Source organism: Sorex araneus, chromosome 4, assembly GCF_027595985.1.
Source record: "Sorex araneus isolate mSorAra2 chromosome 4, mSorAra2.pri, whole genome shotgun sequence".
In the NCBI taxonomy this organism is placed as follows: Eukaryota; Metazoa; Chordata; class Mammalia; order Eulipotyphla; family Soricidae; genus Sorex; species Sorex araneus.
Window position 1 is genome coordinate 186,018,135 of NC_073305.1, and position 25,251 is coordinate 186,043,385.

The 25,251-nt window shown below is 65.8% G+C and overlaps 1 protein-coding gene across 1 annotated transcript in view; it reads left to right on the forward strand.

Annotated features, from left to right (window-relative positions):
- Positions 1–21,075, forward strand: part of IGF2R (insulin like growth factor 2 receptor) — a 68,631-nt gene extending 47,556 nt beyond the window's left edge. The window contains exons 20-48 of the mRNA XM_055135083.1: positions 348–449; positions 1,263–1,364; positions 2,123–2,318; positions 2,986–3,156; positions 3,390–3,533; positions 3,620–3,795; positions 4,040–4,127; positions 4,363–4,596; positions 4,833–4,963; positions 5,055–5,152; positions 5,687–5,823; positions 6,398–6,588; positions 7,009–7,135; positions 8,249–8,368; positions 9,027–9,283; positions 9,549–9,770; positions 10,303–10,452; positions 11,201–11,362; positions 11,965–12,172; positions 12,289–12,435; positions 12,540–12,774; positions 12,958–13,094; positions 13,291–13,405; positions 13,617–13,763; positions 13,937–14,124; positions 16,596–16,782; positions 17,417–17,563; positions 18,623–18,692; positions 19,289–21,075. Of these exons, the coding sequence (XP_054991058.1) occupies positions 348–449; positions 1,263–1,364; positions 2,123–2,318; positions 2,986–3,156; positions 3,390–3,533; positions 3,620–3,795; positions 4,040–4,127; positions 4,363–4,596; positions 4,833–4,963; positions 5,055–5,152; positions 5,687–5,823; positions 6,398–6,588; positions 7,009–7,135; positions 8,249–8,368; positions 9,027–9,283; positions 9,549–9,770; positions 10,303–10,452; positions 11,201–11,362; positions 11,965–12,172; positions 12,289–12,435; positions 12,540–12,774; positions 12,958–13,094; positions 13,291–13,405; positions 13,617–13,763; positions 13,937–14,124; positions 16,596–16,782; positions 17,417–17,563; positions 18,623–18,692; positions 19,289–19,666 (4,767 nt within the window). The 3' untranslated portion in view covers positions 19,667–21,075. The remainder of the gene's footprint in view (positions 1–347; positions 450–1,262; positions 1,365–2,122; positions 2,319–2,985; positions 3,157–3,389; positions 3,534–3,619; positions 3,796–4,039; positions 4,128–4,362; positions 4,597–4,832; positions 4,964–5,054; positions 5,153–5,686; positions 5,824–6,397; positions 6,589–7,008; positions 7,136–8,248; positions 8,369–9,026; positions 9,284–9,548; positions 9,771–10,302; positions 10,453–11,200; positions 11,363–11,964; positions 12,173–12,288; positions 12,436–12,539; positions 12,775–12,957; positions 13,095–13,290; positions 13,406–13,616; positions 13,764–13,936; positions 14,125–16,595; positions 16,783–17,416; positions 17,564–18,622; positions 18,693–19,288) is intronic.
- Positions 21,076–25,251: the final 4,176 nt, after the last annotated feature.

The following is a 25,251-nucleotide window of genomic DNA, read 5'->3' on the forward strand; positions in this document are numbered from 1 at the left end:
CGTGTCCTCTCCTGCGCTCTGTCCCCGGGGCCCACGTATGCTCGCTGCCCAGGGAGGAGCCCCCCGAGTGGGCGCAGCCTCTGCGGGACAGGGTCTGTGCCAGCCTGTCCCCGGGGGCCCTCAGGGCATGCCCAGGGTGCTCCTGGCCCCCCATGTCCCCTCTGCTTGTTGCTGTGGACATTCTGGACGGTTCCAGGAGTTCTCTTGAGTCCCTCTGTCCACTCCCTGTGGCCCTCTGTGGCCAGACTGTGAGCAGGCATCCCCCAGGCCGCGCGCAAATGGTGGCAGTAGACCCCTCCCCAGCTGTCCCCACGGTCTGTTAACCCTCCTGCCCTGTCCTCTTCCAGGTCACTCACCCCATCTTCTCCCTCAACTGGGAGTGCGTGGTCAGCTTCCTGTGGCACACGGAGGCCGCCTGCCCCATCCAGGTCACCACGGACATCGACCAGGTGCGTGCAAGGCTCGGGACTCCCTCCGCCCCCCGCTCTGCCTCCTGGCCTGTCCCTGGGGGTCCCCACCTTGTGGTTGGTCTGTGCCGTGCTGCTCGACCCGCCTGTGGAGCTGCCCCCGAGTCCTCGGACATGGCCATGGCTCCGTGGGCTGTGGCCCGCCCTGTCTCTGTCCAGTCTGGCTGGACGCTGGCGTCACCGCTGCCCTAAGGCATGCCAGCCAGTGTCTCCAGGACAGTCCCGTGTCAGTGCACACACCACGTGTGTCCTAGCGGGGACTGTGTGCACCAGCCCACGTATGTTCTGATAGGTCCCATGTAGCTGGGCCCACATGGCTATGTCCTAGTGTGTCCCGCGTGGACGGACTCACGTGTGTCTTAGCATGTCCCATGTTTCAGGGTGACGCCGTCTGTGGACACAGGGCCGCGCCTTAGCATGTGGGTTGAGCCCGTGCTCTGAGCAGCTGTGCCCTCATTGCTGGCTGCACACGCCCACCTGCCCTCGGGGCCTTTGGTCCCCTCTGCCCAGGCTGCTCTGGATGCGGGGAACAGGGCTGCGGCCAGGCCTGAGGGCAGGGGGCGGGCGGCTGCTGCTGGCCTCTCCCCACGTCCCGAGACCCCGCCCAGCCTAGCAGCATGGTGGCCATGGCGCCCCCTCCTGCATCTGATGTGGCCTTGCTCGGGGCACCGTGGTCGGTCAGGTGGTGGCACTGCCTGAACTCAGCGCAGCGCTGTCACACGGGCCGTCTCATTGCTGCCCTCCGGCCCAGCTGCCCCGGGGGCCTGTGTGACGGTGCCCCTCTGCTCCCCGCAGGCCTGCTCCATCAGGGACCCCAGCAGCGGGTATGTGTTTGACCTGAACCCCCTCAACAGCACCCAGGGATACGTGGTCTCGGGCATCGGGAAGATGTTTCTGGTAAGACTTGGCCGGGCGGGTGGTGGCTAGTGACGGGGGGGGCGTTGTTGGAGGGTCAGGGATAGAGCCCCAGCCCTTCCCGCCGCTGTGTGGCTCAAGGCTGCGGCTCAGGAGAGGGTGGGGGCACCTGGGGACACAGGAAGGCAGGGCTTGGGGGTCCGGCCAGTAGTGTCCTTAACGAGTCCTCTAGCTAGAGCAGTGCCCGTGGGCATTTGAGCACCAGCGGTGAGGAAATAGCATCGTCATTGCCCTGGGAACGGGAAATGGGCAGGATGGCCATGTTCTGGAATCTTCTGATGGTGCTGTCTCGTGAGAGAAGCACAGAGGCGTGACCTGAGGGCCCGTGAGGTGGAATTTCTCCAGCTGCCGCTGTTTTGTTATCAGTGGGGTCCCAGAGCTCTGCTCCTGGGCTCGCGTCAGTGCTTAGCGCCAGTCCTCAAGCTCTGAGGAGGGGGTGCTGGAGAGAGGCGGCGTGGGAAGCCGGACGCAGAGAGCGGGGGTGGTCGCAGAGCCCTGCGGGCAGCAGCCAGGGGCGGTGGCCCCGGGGGACAGGTGGCCTGGCCCCTCTGCTCCCCAAGAGCTCTCTGTACCCCCCGCCCGTGGAGCCCAGGGTGGGCGCTGAGAGCCGAGGCTGGTGCCCTGGACGCGGCCTCGTGGGCCGTGACCGTGGCCGTCCACCCACCCAGGGTTCTGGGCGCATGGTAGGGGTGTGGTGGGCAGGTGCGGGCACCCGGCCTGAGCGCCCCGTCCGCCCGCAGCTCAACGTGTGCGGCACCATGGCCGTGTGCGGCTCCTTCGACGGCAAGCCCGCCTCGGGCTGCGAGGCCGAGACGCCCACGGACGACCTGGCGAGCCTGAAGCCCGTGCGGCCCGTGGGGCAGGAGAAGAGCCTGCAGCTGTCCCCCGAGGGCTTCCTGTCCCTCACCTACACGGGGCCCCCGCACCCCGGCCAAGGTGAGCCCCCGGTCCCCTGACCACGGCCCCCTGGGGGACGAGGGGCACCCGCGTGGCTCGGGCGAGGGGGTCTGCCCTGAGCCCTGCAGCCCTGGGTGGACACCCCCCTGCCCGCCTCCTTCCCGCAGGCCAGAGGTGGGGTGGAGGGGGCGGGGCCCCAGCGCAGGAGGGGGGCCAGCTTGAGTCCGCCCTACTGGCTTCCTGTGGATTGTGGCCCCGAGAGCGGGGCCTGGAGGCTGCGGACCCCGTGAGGGGCAGCCCCCGGGAAGACCCAGGCCGGGGGATGTCCGTCCGTGCAGAGTGCCCCGGCCCTGGCAGCCGCACTGGTCACCCGTGAGCTTGGCCTTGTGAATTTCTCCTGGTGGGAGGCCGCACCCCGCAGTGCTCAGGGCTCACTCGGGGGCCGTCTGGTGCCGGGTGGGGGTGAACCCCTGTCTGCACGCCGGTGCCCTGCTCTCTCCAGCCCGCCTCAGTGCCGGGGGCTTGGGCTGCCTCCCGGGCCCGTCTGCACCCGGAGAGGACGCAGCCCTCGCCCTCCTGCTGTCCCCCTCGGAGACTCCTGAGCCTGTCGGGATGCTCGCGGGGGGCACTTGCTCACCTGCTCGTGGTCTCCAACCACCCCCCTCCCGAGCACGGTGCTAGCCCCCTGCCCGGCCCTCCCCCCCAGGGACCGCCGACACTTTCGTCATCCGCTTCGTGTGCAACGCCGACGTCTACCCGGGCAGCCCCAAGTTCCTGCACCAGGACATCGACTCCCACCTGGAGATGCGCAACACCTACTTCGAGTTCGAGACAGCGCTGGCCTGCGTCCCGTCCCCGGTGGACTGTCAGGTCACAGGTAGGCCAGGAGGGGCCGTCCGCTGCGTGCGCGGGCGGGGTCACGGGCAGGTTTCCTCGGGGTCAGGGGACAGCCCCGTGTCCCCGTGTCCTTGGCTGGGGGCAGGGCAGGTGGGCGCAGAGCCCGGGGCACTGCAAGCCCCTGAGACCCCCCGCGCCCGGGGAAGGCAGCCTGCAGGCCGGGCCCCCGCGCCCTGTGTCTTGGGCACTGAGCCCCCTGTCCCCGCGCCCCAGACTCCGCAGGGAATGAGTATGACCTCAGCGGCCTGAGCAGAGTGAGGAAGCCCTGGACGGCCGTGGACACCTCGGACGGCGCAGGAAGGCGGACATTCTACCTCAGCGTGTGCAACCCGCTGCCCTACATCCCCGGCTGCCACGGTGTGTGGGCCTCCCCTCCCCCCGCCCCCGCCCCCCGCCCCCTCCACCTCTGCACGCCCATGAGACGCCTTCCGCCCCCCTCGCAGGCAGCGCCGTGGGCTCGTGCCTGGTGTCGGACGAGAGCAGCTGGAACCTTGGCGTGGTGCAGGTCAGCCCGCAGGTCACGGCCAACGGCTCCCTGAGCATCGTCTACATCAACGGGGACAAGTGCGGCAACCAGCGCTTCTCCACCCGGCTGACGCTCGAGTGCTCGCAGATCTCGGTGAGCGCCCCCGTCCCCGTCAGCGGTGGCCCACCCGGGTTCCATCCCTGACACCGCGTGTGGCCCCCGCGTGCGCTGCCAGGCTGGCTCCAAGGCCAGAACAGAAAGTCCTGGGGGTCCCGGGGAGCCAGGCGGTGCCAGGGACAGACGTCGGAGTCCCTCAGCATGGCCCGTCCTGCCCCCCCCCACCCCCTGAAGGCCCCGCCCGGCCCCCCTGGCTCAGGCCCCACCTCTCCCTCCGCAGGGCTCACCCACGTTCCAGATGCGGGACGGGTGCGAGTACGTCTTCGTCTGGAGAACGGTGGAGGCCTGCCCCGTGGTCAGGGCGGAAGGTGAGAGGCTGCCGCCCCCCAAGCCCACCCCGCCCCCGCCCCCCGTGCTCGTACTGGGGAGCGGTTCCGTAGATGCGGACGCAAACCCGCTCATTGTTGCGGAGACGCTGAAACGCTTCCCGGGGCTCCCCGAGAGCCCAGACCGGAAACGGCCCGCGTGGGAACCGGTTCTGCTGGACTCGGGGCTCTGCCTGGCACTGAGCTGACGCCCCCTCTATCGCCCCCCCCCCCCCAGGTGACAACTGCGAGGTGCGAGACCCCCGGCACGGGAACCTGTACAGCCTGCGCCCGCTGTCCTTCAACGACACCATGGTGCGCGCCGGCGAGTACAACTACTACTTCCGCGTGTGCGGGCAGCTGAGCCCCGGCCTGTGCCCTGTGGACGGCTCCGACGCGGACAGGGACACGTCCAAGGCCATCGCCTCGTGCCAGGAGAAGCCGGGCCCACTGGGCTTCCACAAAGTGGCAGGTGGGCGGCCTCCCCGCGCCCAGGAGCCAGGCGCCCCCTGCCCCCTTTCTAGAACAGCCAGAGGCCACACGCCCCCATCTGCCAGCCAGCGCCCCCCGCAGCAGGGGACGCCCCCACTCTGGGGAAGACCCCGAGGCCTGGGCGGGGGCCGGTGGGGGAGGTGCCGGGCCTGCTCTTGCTGTGTCGACGCTGCCGTGGGCACAAGGTGGCCCTGCTGACCACCCACCCGTCCGCAGGCCTCATCTCGCAGAAGCTGACCTACGAGAACGGGCTGTTGAAGATGAACCTGACCGGGGGCGAGTCGTGCCACAAGGTGTACCGGCGCTCCACGGCCATCTACTTCCACTGTGACCGCACCACCCAGCGGGTGAGCCGCGGCCTGCCCCCGGGGGGCAGGGGGGAGGGTCGGGGGGGGGCACCGCCTGCCTGGCGCTGACCCCCCCACCCCGCCCCCGCAGCCCATGTTCCTCAGGGAGACGACCGACTGCTCCTACCTGTTCGAGTGGCGCACGCAGTACGCCTGCCCGCCCTTTGACCTCACCCAGTGCTCCTTCAAGTAAGTCGGGGGGTCGCTCGGACCCGGCTGGGAGCCGGGCGCAGGGATGAGGAAGGCCCCACGGGTGTCTCCCAGCCCTCCCGCCCCGTTTTCCTCTCCAGGGCCCTCGCTGCCCGCTGGACGTTGTTGTCAGGGTGTCCCGAGCCGAGGTGGGGTACGGGACCCAGGGCACGTGCAAGGCCTGTTTGGTTCCAGCCGCGCTCGTCCCCCGCTGGACTACCCTGTGTGTCCCATGGGGTGTGGCCCCGCGGCCCTGACCCCTTGCGTCCTGCTCACGGCCTGTGCTGCCCCTGGGCCAGTGCTCGGCCCAGCCTTGCTCTGTGCCTGCCTCTGGCTTTCCTGGTCCGTCTCCTCCTCTTGCCCAGAGGCCCTGGTGAGGGCGCGGCTCTGCTGTCACCGGGCCCCACCCCCAGGGGATGGCACTTGTCCTGCAGGGCCCCGTCACCCCCACAGGGAGCCACAGGGAGAGTGGAGAGGCCTCCTGGGGGGTTTGTTGTGTGCCAGCCCTGACCCCGTCCCACCCCTCTCCTGCAGGGACAAGGAGGGCAGCACCTTCGACCTCTCGTCCCTGTCCAAGTACAGCGACAACTGGGAGGCCGTGACGGGGACAGGCTCCACCGAGCACTACCTCATCAACGTCTGCAAGTCCCTGTCTCCACAGGCTGGCTCTGGTGCGGGCACCTGGGCGGGCGGGGACCCCTGCTCAGTGGCCGCAGGGCCCTGGGAAGAAGCGTCGGGTTCTCACAGCCTCCTTAGCAGCCCCCACGTGCTGAGGGGTGGGGTCTGGCTTTCGGCTGCAGAAACAAGTTTTCTTTTCTTTTCTTTTTGGGGGGGGTCACACCCAGCGATGCTCAGGGGTTACTCCTGGTCTGCACTCAGGAATTACTCCTGGCGGTGCTCGGGGGACCCTATGGGATGCCGGGGATCGAACCCAGGTCGGCCGTGTGCCAGGCAGATGCCCTGCCTGCTGCGCTATCACTCCGGCCCCTGCAGAGACAAGTTTTGTCCTCAGCCGGCTGCAGAGTAGGGGGGTCCCCTGTCTGTGGGGTGCCTGTGGCCACACTGCCAGGCCAGACCGCCCGAGCAAGTGCACAGCGGGCCAGAAACTGGCTTCTGGAATATTCTAACTCCACCATGCATGAATGCGGCTCTTGTAATTGGGCTCAATCCACGGGTTTTGAGTCTGTTGGGGGTCAGGAAGGGCCCGAGTCTGGGGTGACCCCCAACGCCCCCTCCCCCCTGCAGAGCCCTGCCCACCTGAAGCCGCTGCCTGCCTCATCAGTGACTCTCGGCCCGTGAACCTGGGCCGGGTGCGTGACGGGCCTCAGTGGGACAATGGTGCCACTGTCATCAAGTACGTGGACGGCGACCTGTGTCCAGACAAGATTCGGAAGAAATCCACCACCATCCGTTTCACCTGCACCAACGGCCCCGTGGTGAGTGCCCCAGGCCCATGCCCCTCCCTCTGGTCCCCGGGCCGCTCTGACCTCCTGAACGCCAGGGATCTCGCCAGTCTGAGTGGTTTCAGGGTCCAGGTCTGTTCAGGGCAGTGCCAGCTGGAGCAGCCGCTCTCCAGCCTTTCCTGTCACTTGTGGCCGCTGGGGCCCGGGGGTGCCCAGAGGGGCCCAGAGGTGCTCCTGGCAGGGGGCAGGGCCCCCTCCCCACAGTGACTTGGGTGTGAGGGTCTGCGGCGTGCAGGGGAGGGGACCCCGCAGTCTGTCTCCCGACCCCGGGTCCAGTAGGTTTGTCTCCAGAACCTTCTTCCTGCCCGTTTGTGGGCAGACCCTGCCGGCCCCGGCTCTGGGCATGTCCAGCCCTCGCCCTCGGGGGCTGCAGCCATGCGCCTCTGCTTGCAGAGCTCCAGGCCTCTGTTCATCAGCGCCGTGGAGGACTGCGAGTACACCTTCTCCTGGCCCACGCCCGTGGCCTGCCCCGTTAGGAGCAACGTGCACGACAACTGCCAGGTCTCCAACCCCATCACAGGTGAGCCGCGTGGCCGGCCTGCGCTGTGCCACGCCCCTGCACACACACACACACACAGACACACAGACACAGACACACACACACAGACACAGACAGACACACACAGACACACACACAAACACACACAGACAGACACACACACAGATACACACAGACACAGACAGACAGACACACATACACACAGACAGACACACACAGACAGACACACACACAGACAGACACACAGACAGACAGATACACACACACAGACAGACACACACACAGACACAGACAGACAGACACACACACAGACAGACAGATACACACACAGACAGACACACACACAGACACAGACAGACACACACAGACAGACACACACACGGTGACACTGACACTCCCACAGGACACACACAGGCCACCCTGACGTGCCCACGGGGACACACAAACACAGTGGTACCTGACACGTCTACGGAACACACACGCCCGACGACCCTGACATACCCACGGGGACACACACCCGGGTGATAGCCAGCATGCCACAGGACACACACACCTGTGACACCTGACATGCCCACGGCGTACATGCCCGTGGGGACACACACACAGTGATACCTGACTTACCCACGGGGACCCACAGAGACACACCGACACAACCAAGGTGACAGGTGACACTGACCCGGGCACATCCATGGTGACAGCAGCACACCCCGCTGACACCTGACAACACCCATGACAACTGACACCCGCAGAGACTCCAACGGTCGGTGACGCCCGACAGGCTCATGGGGTCACAGCCACCCGGCCCCATAGTGCGGGCGCTGACCTCTCACACTGGCCAGGCCAGGCTGTCCCTGTAGGAGACCCCTCCGCAGGCTGGTGGTGACGCCCGTTTCTGTGCTGTCGTGCTGCTCTGACCGGGGGCATTGGCGACACATTCTCCTGCGTTCACACGGGGCTCCCATGGGACTGGAGCCGCCTGGGCCCGGTGCTCTTGCCATTCTGCGGGGACGCTCTCCGCACCCCGGCGCCACTCTGGGGTGTGTCCTGTGTGCGTGGTCGAGAGGCTGTGTGAGGCCTGATGCTGGCCGTGTTCCCCTGCACATCGCCCAGGAGTCACCCCGTCTGTCCCCACAGGACACCTGTTTGACCTGACCTCCCTCAGCGGGAAGGTGGGCCACACGGCTGCCTACAGCGAGAAGGGGCTCGTGTATCTCAGCATCTGCGGGGAGAACGAGAACTGCGCCCCCGGCGTGGGTGAGTGCTGCCTGGAACCGCACACCCTGCTGGCCTCAGCTGGTGCCAGCTGGCCTCAGCCAGTCCCAGCCAGTCTCAGCCGGTCCCAGCTAGTCTCAGTCATCTCAGCTGGTCTCAGCCTGTCCCAGCTAGTCTCAGCTAGTCTTAGCCAGTCCCAGCTAGTCTCAGTCATCTCAGCTGGTCTCAGCCGGTCTCAGCCGGTCCCAGCTAGTCTCAGCCAGTCCCAGCTAGTCTCAGCTAGTCTTAGCCAGTCCCAGCTAGTCTCAGTCATCTCAGCTGGTCTCAGCCAGTCCCAGCTAGTCTCAGCTAGTCTTAGCTAGTCCCAGCTAGTCTCAGCTAGTCTCAGCCGGTCCCAGCTAGTCTCAGTCATCTCAGCTGGTCTCAGCCGGTCCCAGCCAGTCTCAGCTAGTGTCTCAGCCAGTCCTCACTAGTTGGCTAGTTCTAGCCTCTGCCCGCCCCAGCCAGTCCGAGACGGTCTCAGCCGGTCCCAGCTGGCTGTGTCTGTGACAGGGAAGGTGGGCAGGGCGCAGTGGGCTGGGGCAGCCGTGGACATGCGTGGTGGAGAACACGCACACACGGTGCTTCCTTCCTGCAAGGCTGGTGCTCCAGAAGGCGCTGGGGCCCTAACCACGCTCCCCGTCCCCTCCATGTGGCGCAGGCGCCTGCTTTGGCCAGACTCGGATCAGCGTGGGCAGGGCCAACCAGCGGCTGACCTACTCGGACCAGGTGCTCCAGCTGACGTACGAGGGCGGCTCCCCGTGCCCGTCCAAGACGGGCCAGACCTACAAGAGCATCATCAGCTTCGTGTGCCGGCCCGAGTCGGGGCCCACCAACCGGCCCATGCTCATCTCGCTGGACAAGCAGACGTGCACGCTCTTCTTCTCCTGGCACACACCCCTGGCCTGCGAGCAGGTGGTGAGTCCGCCCAGCCTCGCCTGGCGGGACCCCGCGTCCCCTGCTCCCGCCGGCCCCGGCCGCCTGCGTGCCGGGAGCTTCTGGGGGTGCAGATGCGCCCTCGGTGCCTTTCCTCTGTGATGGTCACGGGTGCGAGTCCTGGTGCTGCACGTGCAGTGCCAGGCACCCCACGGCCTGTGCCCCCGCCCGGCCCCCCGTCGCCCACTGCTGTGGAGCGTCCCCGCGGGCCCAGGAGCCGCACCCCACAGACCCCCACTTTCCGCAGACCGAGTGCTTCGTGCGGAACGGCAGCTCCATCATCGACCTGACCCCCCTCATCCACCGCACCGGGGGCTACGAGGCATACGACGAGAGCGAGGACGAGGATCGCTCCGAGGGGGACCCCGACTTCTACATCAACATCTGCCAGCCGCTCAACCCCATGCACCGCGTGGCATGTCCCGCCGGCTCCGCCATCTGCAAAGTGCCCGTGGACGGCGACCCCATCGTGAGTGCCCGTTCGTGCCGCTGCCCCCCCCCCCCCCGCCTGCCGTGTCCTGGGCCGAGGCCAGGCCTGACGGGGCATGTCCCATAGGCCCAGTGGACAGGAAGACCATAGAACCTTCTCACCGCGGTTGGAGAGAAATTTGTGTTGCCCCGAGTTGTGGGATTTGTGTTTGAAATTGAAGCTTGTCCCCCTTTCGGAAGGCTCAGAGCCGCGCACCGTCCACCCGCAAGCTGCTGTGTGCTTGTGTCTGTGCGTGTGATTGTGCGTCTGTGTGTGTGTGAGATTGTGCGTGTCTCTGTGTGCGTGTGTGTGTGTCTGTGAGATTGTGCGTGTCTCTGTGTGCATGTGTGTGTGTGTGTGCATGCGTGTGTGTGTGTGTGTGTGCGCGGGGCGGGGGGGGTGCATTCGGTCCGTGCTCAGGCGGACCCATTTCCTTAGCTGCCCCTGCTCCCCGTCAGAGCTCGGAGCCCTGACCTCTGTCCCCAGGAGCAGTCCGTCCCCAGAACGCCGTTGGCTTTTGCGTGTGTTTCAGGATATTGGCCGCGTCACTGGCCCCCCAATCCTCAACCCCATCGCCAACGAGGTCTACCTGAACTTCGAGAGCAGCACGCCCTGTGCCGCGGACCCCAACTCCAACTACACCTCCCTCATCGCCTTCCACTGCAAGCGGGGCGTGAGCATGGTGAGTGCTCGTGGCTCCCGCAGGCAGCTGAAGCAGGGCGTCCTGCGCGGTCAGTCGCTGGCCCCTGGGGTGCCTGTGGGGCGTGTGCTGATGGGAAGGAGCCCAGCACAGCTGGCCCTCTGCGATCCCTGCCCTTGAGGTGGGGGGAGTGCCCGGCAGCTGCTGGCACAAGTGACAGGGTGTGCAGAGGGTGACGGAGCCCCCGGTGTGGCCCAACCAGAGGGGGCGCTGTGTCTGCCTCCCCCCTTCTGCACACTTGCACAATATCTGCTCGGCCCTGGGACTTGTCTGTACGTGGCTTCTTTTCCAGAAAGCTCCTTCAAAGGCTTCTCTGGTAAGCCTGTGGCTGGCGCACGTGGCCCTGGTGTGTTCGGGTTAAGATGGGCACACGCTCGGCTTGGGCGTTTCTGGCTTTGGGAGAAGTAGGACTTGGGGACCACCGGGCAGCTGCCCTGCTGGGTGGGGGGATGGGACGGGGCCTGGCTCTGGCTGCCTTCCTGCTGCCCCCCGTACTGCGGCTCCGGCCCTACTGTGGGGCTCAGTGTTCCGGGTCTCAGGGCCGCTGCAGGACACGCCTTCCTGCCCCGCATCACCTCTCAGGGCGGCGCCCTACCGTGGCCGGGCCCGTCACAGTGGGAAGGGGCCACCCGACTAGCTGGAGGACAGTTGCCTGGAGCTCCGGGTGGTGCCCGAGTGCCTGGGGGCGGAGCAGGAGACGCCCGCCCAGACCCCCGTGTTTCTTCCGCAGGGCACCCCAAAGCTGCTGAGGAACAGCGACTGCGACTTCGTGTTCCAGTGGGACACGCCACTGGTGTGCCCTGACGAGGTGAGGACAGACGGCTGCGCCCTGACGGACGAGCAGCTCTTCTACAGCTTCAACCTGAGCAGCCTGTCCAAGAACATCTTCAAGGTGCGTGCCCGTGTGCGACCTCCAGGGGGCGCTGCTGCACCGCGCTGGGGGCACCACTAGGGGCCGCTGCTGCATGGTGCTGGGGCCACCAGGGGGTGGTGCTGGGGCCACCAGGGGGTGGCGCTGTACTGTGCCGCACCGTGCTGGGGGGCCGTGTTCCCTGTTGCTGGGGTCACCCATGCTGTACCTTTGGCCCCCAGCGCTTGGGACGGGTTAGGTGTCGGGGTCAGAGCTGGGACGAGGCCCTCAGGGCCCTGGGGCTGTGTCTGCTGACTAGGGTGGGGGCGCTGGTGGGCACAGAACTGGACGGAGCCCATCACAGCTCCTGACAGGCGCAGGGCGGGCACCCTGCAGCACAGGGAGGGCCTATGGTGGTGTCCGCGTCCTCCAGTGCCCACTGGCCACTCCCTCCTCACCCATCCTGGGCTACAGGCCGGGCTGGCCCCGGGACCGTGCGTGGTACCGGTGGGGCTTGGCTCCCACCCCCAGGACGCCGCAGTATGTGCTGCCACCAGGAGGGGGCGCAGGATCTGGGGCGGGGAAGGGTGCAGGGGTCCCGGGACCCGCCTGGAGACCCCCCAGCCAGCGTGGTGTCCCTCCAGGTGACGCGGGACTCGCGCACGTACAGCGTGGGGGTGTGCACGGCGGCGGCCGGCCCCGAGCAGGGGGGCTGCAAGGACGGCGGGGTCTGCCTGCTCTCGGGGAACAAGGGCGTGTCCTTCGGGCGCCTGGCGTCCATGCGGCTGGACTACCGGCACCAGGACGAGGCGGTCATCCTCAGCTACGTCAACGGGGACACCTGCCCTCCAGGTAGCAGGCGGGGGCGTGGGGCCGCCTGGCAGTGGTGCCGTACCAGCATGGGGGGGGGTGGGCGCCCCCTGAGCGCCAAGGTGACGCGGCCGCGCCCTCCGCCCGCCCGCCCACAGAGACGGAAGACGGGGAGCCATGCGTGTTCCCCTTCATCTTCAACGGGAAGAGCTACGACCAGTGCGTGGTGGAGGGCCGGGCCAAGCTGTGGTGCGCCACCACCGCCAACTACGACCGCGACCACGAGTGGGGCTTCTGCAGGCACCGTGAGTGGGCCCGGAGGGGCCACCCCGGGCTGGGGGGGGGGCGCCCTGCTGCCCTGCCCTGCCGGCGGCGCGGCCCACACCGACCCGCCTTCCCCGCCCCCCAGTCACCAGCCACCGCACGTCCGCCATCATCTTCAAGTGCGACGAGGACGAGGACGTCGGGCGGCCGCAGGTGCTGACCGAGACGCGCGGCTGCGAGGTGACCTTCGAGTGGAAGACCAAGGTGGTGTGCCCGCCGCGCAAGATGGAGTGCCAGTTCGCGCTTCAGCACCACACCTACGACCTGCGCCCGCTCTCCTCACTCACCGGCTCCTGGCTCTTCAACTACGAGGGCACCGCGTGAGTCCCACGTCGGCGTGCCTGGTGCCCACCGTTGGCCCCGAGCAGCGTCCAGGGGGCGGGGTCCGCGCCCTGTGCCCTCCCCCCACGCCCTTCCCCCTCCCCCCCATCGCCAACTGCCACACTCGGGCCCTGTGGTCCTGCGGCCAGCCTGACCACCCGCCCATGCCCACTCTCTCCCAGGTACTATGTCAACCTGTGCCGTGAGGTCTTCCGGGGCCCCCCGGGCTGCTCGGAGCGGGCCAGCGTGTGTAGGAAGACCCCCGTGGGCCGAGTGGAGGTCTTGGGGCTCATTCACACCCAGAGGCTGGACGTCGTGGGTGAGGCCCGGGCCCAGGGGGGGCGGGAGGAGCGGAGGCTGTTCCTCTGGGCCGTGGTGGGACTGTTTGGCAGATGCTTCTCCTAGTGGGGTCCCGGGGTCCCTTCTTCACAGGGGCGCCCGGTGCCCTGTGCATGGTCAGGGGCCTCAGCCCACTGGGGCTGCCCGTGACGCGGCTCTGTCCCCGCTGCTTTCAGACGACAAGATCATGGTGACTTACTCGCGGGGGCACCCGTGCGGCGAGAACAGGACGGCGTCCACTGTCATCGAGCTGGCCTGTGCGGGCACAGTGGGCAGGCCGGCCTTTAAGAGGTGAGAGTCGGGGGCTGGGGCGTCCCGGGGGGCCTGTGCGTGGGGTGGGTGGGTGCCGAGCGTCCCGGGGGTCTCCTGCCGCACACAGCAGGGTGTGAGTGGGCGCTGTAGAGTGGAAGGGTCTCCGTGGGGGGCGGGGGGCCGCAGGGCACTGGGCAGCCCAGGCTTTGCGGCCACGTCTCGGGCCGCTGACCGCCCCCGTCCCCCGCAGGTTCGACGCGGACAGCTGCACCTACCACTTCAGCTGGGACTCGCGTGCGGCCTGTGCCGTGAGGCCACGGGAGGTGACTGTGATCAACGGGACCCTGACCCACCCCAACACGGGCAAGACCGTCAGCCTCGAGGACATCTACTTCAAGTGAGCCCCCGGGCGCCACCCCCACCCCTGGCCCTGGCCGGGCGGAAGCCCCCAGACCTGTGCCCGTCTCCTTAGCCACTGGCCAGTCGCGGGGGCAGTCGGGGGACTCGGGGCCTGGGGAACCAAGGACATTGTTGGGGTGCAGGACTGAGCCCCCCGCCCCCACCCTGCAGGCTCTTCAGTGCCTCTGGGGACATCCGGCCCAACGGGGACAAGTACCTGTACGAGATCCAGCTGTCCACCATCCAGAACTCCTCCAGCCCCGACTGCGTGGGGGCCAACGTGTGCCAGCTGAAGGCGGGCGAGAAGCGCTTCAGCCGCAAAGTGGGGATGCCCGCCAACACCAAGTACTACCTCCAAGGTGCCTGGGCAGGCGGGACCGCACGGCCTCTCCCCCGCCTTCCTCCTGGTGGCAGGGTGTGGGGGGACCGTGCCCAGGATGGATGCATGCGCCGGTCTGCCGGGACGCTCAAGGGACTGACCTCGAGCTGTGTCTGGGGGGGCCTGTTTGCTCTCTGGCACCACATGGTCCGTGAGCACTGTGCTAGGAGCAACCCCAGGCACTGCCGGCCGGGCCTCTAGCGGAGGATGGCCTGTGGGGTCTTCTGGCATAGATGGGCACCTCAGCCCCATCTGAGCCTGCGTGCTTGATTTTAAACCACTGGCCTGTGGACAAGCAAGGCCTTGACGTGGGAAAAAAACAAAACAAAAGGCAGAAAAAAACCCAAAAAGGAGACTCAGCCCCGCGGCCCGGGAGTCACACACAGACGCCGGTGGGCTGGCAGGGCGGGGTCGCTGCTGTCGGGGACGGGCATGGCTCCCTGGGGCCAGCCGGGCAGACGCGGCCAGTGTAGCCCCCACCGCTCAGGCCTTTACTGTCCCCTTCTGGACATGTGTGACCTGGGCTTAACCCAGGACCCCAGTCCCGGAGCCACGGGCGGGCCAGGCTGTGTCCCGTGTGCTGTGGGGCCTGACTGACACCCACTTCTCCCCCAGAACCTAACCTGGGGTTCCTCCTTGGACAAGCATGGCCCACTCGAACCCGGGTTCCGCCACTGCCCCGCAGCCACCTAGGCACTGTCAGGTTTAGCGTGAGTGAGCAGGTGTGTGCGTGTTGAGTGGGTGGGTGATTGTGTGTCAGTGTGTGTGTGTGGGTGAGCGGGTGCCCATGTAGATGTCAGTATACATTTATGAGCGTGTGTGGGGGCAAGTATGTGTGTATATTGGAGAGTGCATGTCTGCTAGTGTGTGTGTTGGCATGCTTATGCATGTCTGTTGTAGTGTGAGTGTGTGTCAGTGTGTGAGTGCATATCCATTCTAGTGTGAGTGTGTCGGCATGTGAGTGCATGTCTGTTGTAGTGTGAGTGTGTGGCATGCGTGTGCATGTCTGTTCTAGTGTGTGTGTGTTGGCGTGCGTGTGCATGTCTGTTATAGTGTGAGTGTGTTGGCATGTGAGTGCATGTCTGTTATAGTGTGTGTTGGCATGTGAGTGCATGTCTGTTGTAGTGTGTGTGGCATGCGTGTGTCTGTTCAAGTGTGTGTGTGTTGGTGTGCGTGTGCATGTCTGTTGTAGTGTGAGTGTGTGTCAGTGTGTGAGTGCATATCCATTCTAGTGTGAGTGTGTCGGCATGTGAGTGCATGTCTGTTGTAGTGTGAGTGTGTGGCATGCGTGTGCATGTTCGTTCTAGTGTGTGTGTGTGTGTGTGTGTATTGGTGTGCATGTGCATGTCTGTTCTAGTGTGTGTGTTGGCGTGTGTGTGCATGTCTGTTATAGTGTGAGTGTGTTGGCATGTGAGTGCATGTCTGTTATAGTGTGTGTTGGTGTGCGTGTGCATGTCTGTTGTAGTGTGTGTGGCATGCGTGTGTCTGTTCAAGTGTGTATGTGTTGGTGTGCGTGTGCATGTCTGTTGTAGTGTGAGCGTGTTTGTGTGAGTGCATGTCTGTTGTAGAGTGAATGTATGTCGGCGTGCGTGCACAGTGAACAGATCCTACTGCTCCATGACGCCCCCCCCACCCCACCCCTGGCCCCAGGCTTTTCTGCTCCTTCACTCACCAGCCACAGCGGTCGATTCCCTTCAGAGACGCTCTTCAGCTTTCTCTGAGGTTCCTGAGGCTCTTCCTCCTGGACAGCCGGGAGCACAGACCGGGCCCGCCTTGCTTTGGCCCTTGTCCGTGGAACCTGGACACGTGACGGTCCTGGCCACAGTTGGCAGCCACAGAGCCATGACCAGGCAGCTCTCCTGCACCTCGGGCCATGGGGTCCCTTGGGGTCCCTGGGTGCCATTGTGCAGGCTGGCTTGGCTGCGCAGTTGATGGGTGGTCCACCGGCTAGTGGCTAATCCCTCGGTGTGCTGATTGCTCTTCAGGTGATTGGTTGGTGATGGGTTAATCAGTTGATCAGTTGGTTGATTGATTTGTTCATCAGTTGATGGGTCGGTTGATTGACTGGCTAAGAGTGATGGGCTGGTTGATTGATTGGCTCATCGGCTGATGGCTTGGTTGATTGATTGGCTCCTCAGCTGATGGCTTGGTTGATTGATTGGCTCATCGGCTGATGGCTTGGCTGGCCGCCGGCTGGCCTGGCTGTGGCTGTGGTCAGCCTTGGTCTCCTGGGCCGACCCCAGTGGCTCGCTGTCCTTCCTGATCGCGTTATGAGCTGGGGCAAAGACCAGGCCTCGTCCGGGCCAGGCTTCCTTCCCTCCCGCACAGCTCTTGCTGCGACTGTCTCACCGGTGGTTGGTCTGTGCTGGCTCCGCTTCCTGGGGCTCAGGGCCGGACCCCGGGCTTGGGGGAGTGGTGGGTGTGTCCTGAGCCCCGTCCCCTCCCCCACAGATGGCGATCTCGACGCGGTGTTCACCTCCAACTCCAAGTGCGGCAAAGATCGGAGCAAGGCCGTCTCCTCCACCATCTTCTTCCACTGTGACCCCCTGGTGAAGGAGGGGACCCCCGAGTTCAGCCACGAGACCGCCGACTGCCAGTACCTCTTCTCCTGGTACACCTCTGCCGTGTGCCCCCTGGGGTGAGTGGCTCGCTCCAGTCCATGTCTCTGTTCCACTGCGGGAGTCACCTCGGGGCTCGGGGGCAGTGGGTGGGGGCCGGGCAGGCGGCCCTGGACCAGCTGGGGGTGTGCTGCCCAGACCCGGCTGTGACCTGGGCTGTGACAGCAGCTGTGGTGTGTAGACCCGCCCCTGCCGCAGTGCCACCTGGTGACAGTCACTGGCCCGCCGTGCCCGGTGCTTTGGTGGGCACCAGACTCGCCCTGCAGTCCAGACCCCCCGACTCTTTCACCTGTGCTCTGGGGGTGGTGCCCTGGGGGTGCTCCTGGGTGCCCAGGAAGTGCCGGATTCGGCTTTGGGGCTCTGCTCCTGGGCTACCCCCCACCCCCTTGCACTGTTGGCCGCGTGCAGGGGTGAAACCCAGAAGCCCCTTGGGCTGGAGCAATAGTGCAGCGGGGAGGGCGTGCGCCTTGCACGTGGCCGACCCACGTTCAGTCCCCGGCGTCCCATAGGGTGCCCCGGGCACCACCAGGAGTGACCCCTGAGTGCAGAGCCAGGAAGCTAGAGCCCGCCCACGGGGGACGCGCTGCGCCCCCCGCCCCCTCCCACCCGCACGGGGCGGGCCTGCGGCTCACCTGCCCGCACTCTGCTTTTCAGGGGCGCCATCGACGGCAGCGAGGCCGAGGAGCCGCGGCGCCGGGGGCTGTCGGAGCGCAGCCAGGCGGTGGGCGCCGTGCTCAGCCTGCTGCTCGTGGCGCTCACCGCCTGCCTGCTGGGGCTGCTGCTCTACAAGAAGGAGCGCCGGTGAGAGTGGAGCCTCGGGCCTGCACCCTGCCCCGCCGGGCGGGCCTGACCCGGGCCCCGTCTCTGCCCGGCTTCCCCCGCACAGGGACTGTGCCCGGCCCGACAGGTCGGGCGGCCGCCCAGGTCCAGCCCCTCAGCCCAGCGTCCCTCGGGTGGACAGACTCCATTTACCCCGCCTGCCCGGGCAGAAGTGCTTGCTGGCCGGCCCCTGCTGTGCCCGCCCCGGCCCGTCCCACAACACGTATGGGCACCTGCTGTGCCCGCCCCGGCCCATCCTCCACATGTATGGGCACCTGTGTGCCCGTCCAGATCCCATCCCCCACATGTACGGGCACCTGCTATGCCCGCCCAGGCCCCATCTCCCACATGTATGGGCACCTGCTATGCCCACCCAGGCCCCGTCCCCCACATGTATGGGCACCTGCTGTGCCCGCCCCGGCCCTGGCCCACACACGTATGGGCACCTGCTGTGCCCGCCTGGGTTCCATCTCCCACACGTATGGGCACCTGCTGTGCCTGCCCCGGCCCTGGCCCACACACATATGGGCATCTGCTATGCCCGCCCGGGCCCCATCCCACACACGTATAGGCACGTGCTGTGCCTGCCTGGGCCCCGTCCCACACATGTGTGGGCACCTGCTGTACCCACCCGGGCCCCGTCTTACATACGTATGGGCACCTGTGTGCCTGCCCAGCCCATGTCCTAGTGTGACTCTGGCTGTGTTCGGGTCCCGTGAGGATGAGTCTGAGTGCCCAGGAGCCAGCTGCCCCTGTCGTGCCCTTGTCTCCTGCATGGCCGTGGGCAGGCCCAGTCCTGGGTAAGGCAGACAGGGCCGGTGGCATCCTGCCCCGGGGGTCCCCTTAGCTCCCCGGGCCCGCCAGGCCCACTTCTTTCCCCGCGGGCCGATGGTAAGTAGCGCCCGACAGAGTCTCAGGCTCTTTAGACCCCCGCTGCCCCCTGCCCCTGAGCTCTCGGCCGCGTGGGGTCTGCGTGGCCGTCGGGCGCGGTGCCCTGGGTGCCCCCCGCCGCCACGCCGGGTAACGGGATTCCCCCTGTAGGGAAACGGTGATCAGCAAGCTGGCGGCCTGCTGCCGGAGAAGCACAAACGTGTCCTACAAATACTCCAAGGTAAAGCTCGGCGCCGACGCCTCGGGGTGGCCGCCTCCCGTCCCCCAGGTAGGGCTCTGTCGCTGTTGGCGTGTCACGGGGCCGCGGGGCGAAGACGCCGCCGGGAGCTAGTCGCGCACACAGAGGGGCCTCGCCTCTCTCCTCCTGCTGCGCCTTTCGCGTTGGGGGTTTCGGTTTTTTCCCTCCCGTCTTGGTTGCTGTTTGTTCTGAGTTTTTACCCGCCTCTGGGCTCCCCGCGGTCTGTGCCGCTCGCCCGGGAACATCGGGTGTGTCCGTGGCTTGGCGGTGGCCCTGCCGGTGCTTGCACCCGGGGCAGAGGCAGCCTGGCGCCCGGCCTGACGGGGGCTGGGCCGCGTGTCTGGGCCTGCCCCTGGCTGCCAGCATTGCCCCTTGGGGGGGGCGCCGGTCTGGACGGTTTCTAGAACTTTCCACGTGGCCTGGGCTGGGAGCCTGCCCACCTCTGCGGTCGCGGCTGGGCAGTGGGGGTGGGGGTGGCCCGGGAGTGCGGGCCGATGGGGCGGTGGGGGCGCTGCGGGGGGAGGGGCGGTGCCCGGGGCGCAGGGGGGCTCCCATGGGGTCGACTTCGGGCCGTGCAGGTGAACAAGGAGGAGGAGGCCGACGAGAACGAGACCGAATGGCTGATGGAAGAGATCCAGGTGACCACCCCCCAGCCCGCCCGCGACGGCCAGGAGAACGGCCACATCACCACCAAGCCCGTGACGGCCGCGGCGCTCTCCTCCCTGCGCGGGGACGACCAAGACAGCGAGGACGAGGTGCTGACCATCCCCGAGGTGAAGGTGCACACCGTGCGCGGGCCTGCCGCCGGGGCCGAGGCCATGCCGCCCCGCCCCGGGCCGGCGGCCGACCGCCTGGGCCTGGTGCAGGGCGAGCGGGTGCGCCGCGCCCGGCCCCGCAGCGCCCACCCGGCCGCCGCCTTCCACGACGACAGCGACGAAGACCTCCTGCACATCTAAGCCCCGCGCCTCCGCCTGCCCGGCCGCGCCGTCCGCCCCGCGCCAGGCACCTCCAACCAAATATGACTTTCACCGCGACGCCGCGTCCATCAGTTTTGCCTTTAACAGAAACCGTCTCCAAAGGGAAGAGTTTTCGGGCGGGGAGGGGAGAGGGGGGAGGTCAGCGTCACTCGGGCGAGTCCCGAGGTTAGGGCACCGCCCCCGGCTGGGGGCTGCCCGCAGCGCCAAGGCCCTGTGACGGCCTCTCGGCGGCCTCAGACCTCGACATGTCAGCGTCCCCCACCCCCACCGCCACCGCCAACCGACTTTGTCAATTACTCAGGTCTGCAGAAAAAGGAAATGCACATATGCACACGCACACACGCGCATGCGCACGCACCCACACACCGACGCACGCACACACACCCACACATACACCCATACATACACCCACACACGGCACGCATGCGCACGCACAAACAAACAAAGACACACCCACGTACACACACCAGGCTCTGCCTACAGCAGCATGGGAGGTAGCGTTTGTCCACGGGCAGGAGAGGGAGCTGGGGGTTTCCCAGGATTCCGACGAGCATATGAAGGTCGGACCTGGCCAGTAATGTAGCCTCTGAGTTAGAGTACTCGGTTCTGTCTCTGTTTCTCTTTTGCTTTCTTCCGCAGGGAGCGCGCGGCGTGCCCGCCCCTGGCCCGCCCGCCCGGGGCCCCGGCCCTCGGGGGGCGCAGGGCTCACCTGCTCTTCGCCTTTAGTCAGTTAACGGCTGCGCCTTTTGCATGACCTCTTCGACCCTACGTGCCCAGAGCACATGTATCAGTATTTTCCTCACCAGGCGGTGAATTCATACGATCCACCCAAAGATTGAGTCTTCTTTTTTTTTTGGTTATTGTTCTTTTATCGTTTATGAATTTTTTAATCTGTGTGTATCTGAGAACGGAGGGGAGCCCCCCGTCCGAGCGGCGTTTGTGCCGTCTCCCGGAGCCAGGCTCTCTCTCGCGCTTCTCACCATACCACCTTTTACTGTGCGTATCAACCGTGTGACCTATAAGAAGCCTTAATTTGCACAGCGCATGCGTACCGGCGCTGTGGCTGCAGGCGGGCCAGGCCACCGGCGCCCTGGACCTGGTTCCCACGCCCTATGGGGGGGGCGGGGGGGCGGGCCGGGCGCAGCCGCGCAGGGAGGTGGGACCGAGGTCCTGCCCACCCGGCGGTGGTGGCTCCTTCTCGCGTTATAGACTTGTACATAGACCCGAGTCGCGACCCTCCTACAGATACCTGGGTCTGCGCTCGGTTCCGCATACTCGATTTTCAACATGAGTGTATTTTTAAAAATTGATTTCTTTCCTCATTTTTTTCCAATCAAATTTACTGTAATATGAAGTATTCAATTTCAATAAAAAATAAATAAATTATTGATCCGTGTGAATTTTGTTACCCGCCGAGCAGGGCAGGGCGGGGCGGGTGGGTGGGTTGGGCCCCTATTTGCTCCTGTGGTCTCGGCTGCCCCCTCCAAAGCCTAGGCCCTGTGTTGGGGTCCCCTAGGTCCCCGGCCGCCCAGTGCTCCTGGGTGTGCAGCCTGCATGGGCGCCGGAGCTTTCTGGAGTAAGAGCAGAAAGTCGCTGCCCGTCAGCCTGGGGCTGCCTTGCTGCCCTTTCCTTGCTGTTGTGGGAATTCCCCCCGAGAGCTGGGGAGCACCAAGCAGCAGGCCCTGAGTAGTCGGGGAGGACATCACGCTTGCGGGCTGGGCGCAGGGCAGGTCAGAGAGCACCAAGCAGCAGGCCCTGAGTAGTCGGGGAGGACATCACGCTCTCGGGCCCAGGGCTGGGTGGGCAAGAGCGCACGCGGGTCAGAGAGCTGTGGGGGGCCACACAGCAGAAAGCCCCCTGAATGCTATTTCGCCAGGCAGGGTCTGGACCCCCTTAAGGACATGAGGGCATTGGGCCTCCCCTCCCAGGGCCCAAGGTCACACAGTGAGACCGCCCATCTCAAGGTCATCCCAAGTGCACCTGGACGTCACCGGGACTCAGCTGTCCTGGGCAGCCCCAGCTTCCTGCTGCCCACCTGTTTGAAACACAGGTGGGCTCGATGCGTCACCTTGACACTGCCCTGGGTCCTGCCCAGCCCTGACCACTGTCCTCTGCTGACCGGGATGAGGTGGGACGGGAGGGGAGGGAAGTGCCTGGCCCACCAGGGCCATTGCCGTTCTGGGCACCAGCAAGCCCTCGTCTCCACCCACTGCGCTCACGGTGGCTTGGGAAAGTGCCTTACTTCAGACTGAGTGAGGGAGTGCCTGTGTGTGTGTGCGTGCCTGTCTATGTCTGTTGTGTCTCTGTGTGTGTGTCTGTATTGGTGTGTCTGTGTCTGTGTGTGTCTGTGTCTCTGTGTGCGTCTCTGTGTGTCTATGTCTATCTCTTGTATGTGTCTGTGTCATGTGTGTATCTGTGTGTGTCATGTATGTGTCTGTTTCTGTGTGTGTAACTGTGTATGTGTGTGTCTGTAAGTGTGTGTGTGTGTTTGCCTATGTCTGTTGTGTCTCTGTGTGTGTCTTGGTGTGTCTGTGTCTGTGTGTGTGTCTGTGTATCTGTGTCATGTGTGTGTGTCTGTGTGTGTATCATGTATGTGTGTGTAGCAGTGTGTGTGTGTCTGTAAGTGTGTGTGTGTGTGTGTGTGTGTGTGTGTCCAGGCCCTGGTGCAGCCCCAGGCACTTGGCCTGGTGGTCTCTCCCAGTTCCTCCTTAACGCCGGGTCAGCCCTGGAGGATCTGTAGTTCTTGGTGCAGGAGCTGGGCACACCCTGGGCCTCTTTCGCAGTTTCATGTTTCAAGCAGGTTGCGAGCGGCTCCCAGGGGACAGACGGGCGAGGAGGGGCGGGCAGGGTACCTTCCGTCTCCCCACCCCGCCGCTGCGCTTGCCTGCTCCCAGCCCGGGCAGCTCTGGCCCCCGACACCCCTGGGCACTGCCCAGAGCACCAGATGGAGCCTGGTGCCGAGGAGACTGGGCACAGCCCTGGGGCAAGCCGGGTCACACCCACGGACAGCGGGACAGCAAGTGTGACAGCAGACCCAGGGCCCAGAGGGAGCTCGCACGCTTGAGGCGCCCACAGCCCGGTGCCAGGAGGGACCCAGGTGGCCCCCGTGCTCAGGAAAGGGCCCGATCCCAGTCACAGAGGGCATTATTGCCATTTCCCTAATTTTCATCTTCTGGAAAGTTCCATGGACTTTAACGACCTCGGCACCTAAGGTCACCCCTGGCTCTGTCGTGGGTGGGCCACTCGGGTCACGGGTGTGCCGCACCCCACTTCCCCTGACGCTCAGAGCCGTTGCTCTCCCGGGTACCTGCCTCACCCTCAGCACTGCAGCTGTGCGAGCTGGCCCTGGGCTCCCTGGGGCTGCCCTGGGCACTGTGTGCGTAGCCCTTGCCCGTGCCCCCCTGTCTCCTCACTGCCCACCCCCAGGGGTCCGGTTCTCAGGGTCCAGTGCTCCCTGCAGTGTCCCGGAGGTGAGGCTGGGCGTGGAGGGGGTCAATTGTGGGTGGGGTCTGCACCCGGGTTCTGCTTTGGGAGCCCTGGGAGAGAGGCTGAGCCCCGCTCCAGCCAGGACACGAGACAAGGGGCCTCGGGGACCCCGTAATCTGCTGAGATACGGGACCAAGGCCACCCGGGGCGTGCACAGAAACGCCCTTTCTCAAACACGGCAAGGCTGGTAGTGGGCACCAGTGTCCCGCCTGTGCTGGCAGGCGGCCTCCCTCTGTGTGTCCCCAAGGCCTCGGGACATGGCTGGTGGGCTGGTGATTCTCCGGCTCCTGCTGAGGGCTCGGGCACATGGGCAGCATGTGGGGGTCTGAGTTGCCTCCCGGTGCCGCTGGCCCCCAGAGCACCCAGGGGTGGGCCTCGCTGAGGCACTGCTGTGTCCAGCTCCCCGAGGGCCCCTGCTCACAACCCACCTCCAAGTAAGGGTACTCGGGCACCTGGGCTCAGGAGCTGGGGAAGATGGGGGCAGAGTTCATGCAGGGACGGACGAGGTGCCGGGTCCAGGTGGCTGTTTGGGCCAGGCTTCTAGGGACGCTCGGAGTCTGGGGGCATCCCTGTGAGCCTGAGCCCAACCCAGGGCCAGTGCCTCACCCGTGGGGACTCGCTCAGGTCTGGGCACCTGCAATTCGCTGCCAGCTGCAGCCCAGGGCCCTGCGTCCCTGCCTTGGTTCCGCCCTGCGTGCCCCCGACACCAGCCTGGCAAATGCACTCCGTCGGACAGAGGGTGCAGGGGGCAGCGTGGGGGTGCAGTGTGAGGGCAACGGGCACGTCTCTCCCCTACACAGTGCTCGCCAAGCCTCGTGCTTCTTGCCCCCTGCCAAGGCCTGTGAGCTGGGCACAGAGTGGCAGGGTTTGGGTCTGGGCCCCAGGCCTGCAGCAGAGGCTTCTGGGGAGCCGTTGCAGACTCCTGGGGTGTGTGGGGAGCCGCAGCCTGGCCCCTGGCCTCGGAGGGCTGGTGCCCAGGGCTTTTGGCCAGAGTCGGGCACCTGCACCCGGTCTTGCGTGGCTTCTCTGCACACAGGGGACGTACCTTCACCTCAGCCAGCGTCCAGGCCTGCGGGCCCTCAGATCCAGAGGGACGCACGATGTGTACGTGCACATACTGTCTGCACGCATGTGCGTGTGTATATGTACATGTGTGAGTATGTGCATGTGTGTGCACGTGCACATGTATGTGAATGCATGTGTGCACACAAGTGTGAGCATGTATGTGTACACATGTAAGTGCATGTGTGTACTTGTGAGCATGCATGTGTGTATGCATGTGTGCACATGTGCATGTATATGTGTGAGTGTGCATGTGTGCACATTGAGCATGCATGTGTGCTTGTGTGCACATATGCGTGTGTGTGCTTGTGTGTGCGGCATGTGTGTGTGTGTGTGTGTGTGTGTGTGTGGTGAGTTGTAGTTCCCAAGAGGACACTGGCTTCCAATTAATTTTCTCTTACAGATGCTTCCAGAGCTATGCTCAGCCCTCAGTGCTCAGTGGGGTGGGGACCATGGCCACAGCTGACAGGCGTGGGGGCATGTGGTGTTGGGGATAGAACTTGGGTCTCCACATGTGACCCGCATTCCTCCGTGTGAGCCTTCTGGGCCCTCTGTCAGCTGACAAAGCTGTTGGTCACGGCGCTGACCTCGGACCCCCGAGGACCTTGGCCTCTCTCTGTTCTGAGCCCCTCCAGATCCCTTTCCCGCCCCCGTGAGACGAGAAGTGGCGTCTGGAAGCGTTTGGGTGCTGGCGCCTGGGCCAGGAGCAGCGGGGACACAAGTCCGCCCTGGGGGCAGAGGTGTGGTGGCCGCACCATGGCCGGGGCTGGTGAGGTCCCGGGTGCGAGCCGCCGCTGCGGGGGCTGTGAGCTCCGGACGTGGCCCTGGTGGCACCCGGTGAACCTTTGCTGGAAGCGTGTGCCGGGGGGAGGCTCCCGCCCGCAGAGCCCTGCGCCGTCCTCCTCGCCCTGCGTCAGCACCTGGGGGGTCAAGGGTCGCCGCGCTGGTCAGCTCCCGCGGAGTCCTGTGTGGGCCGTGTGAGTCCAGTTGGTGTCTGGCCTGGCCGCTGCCTGGAG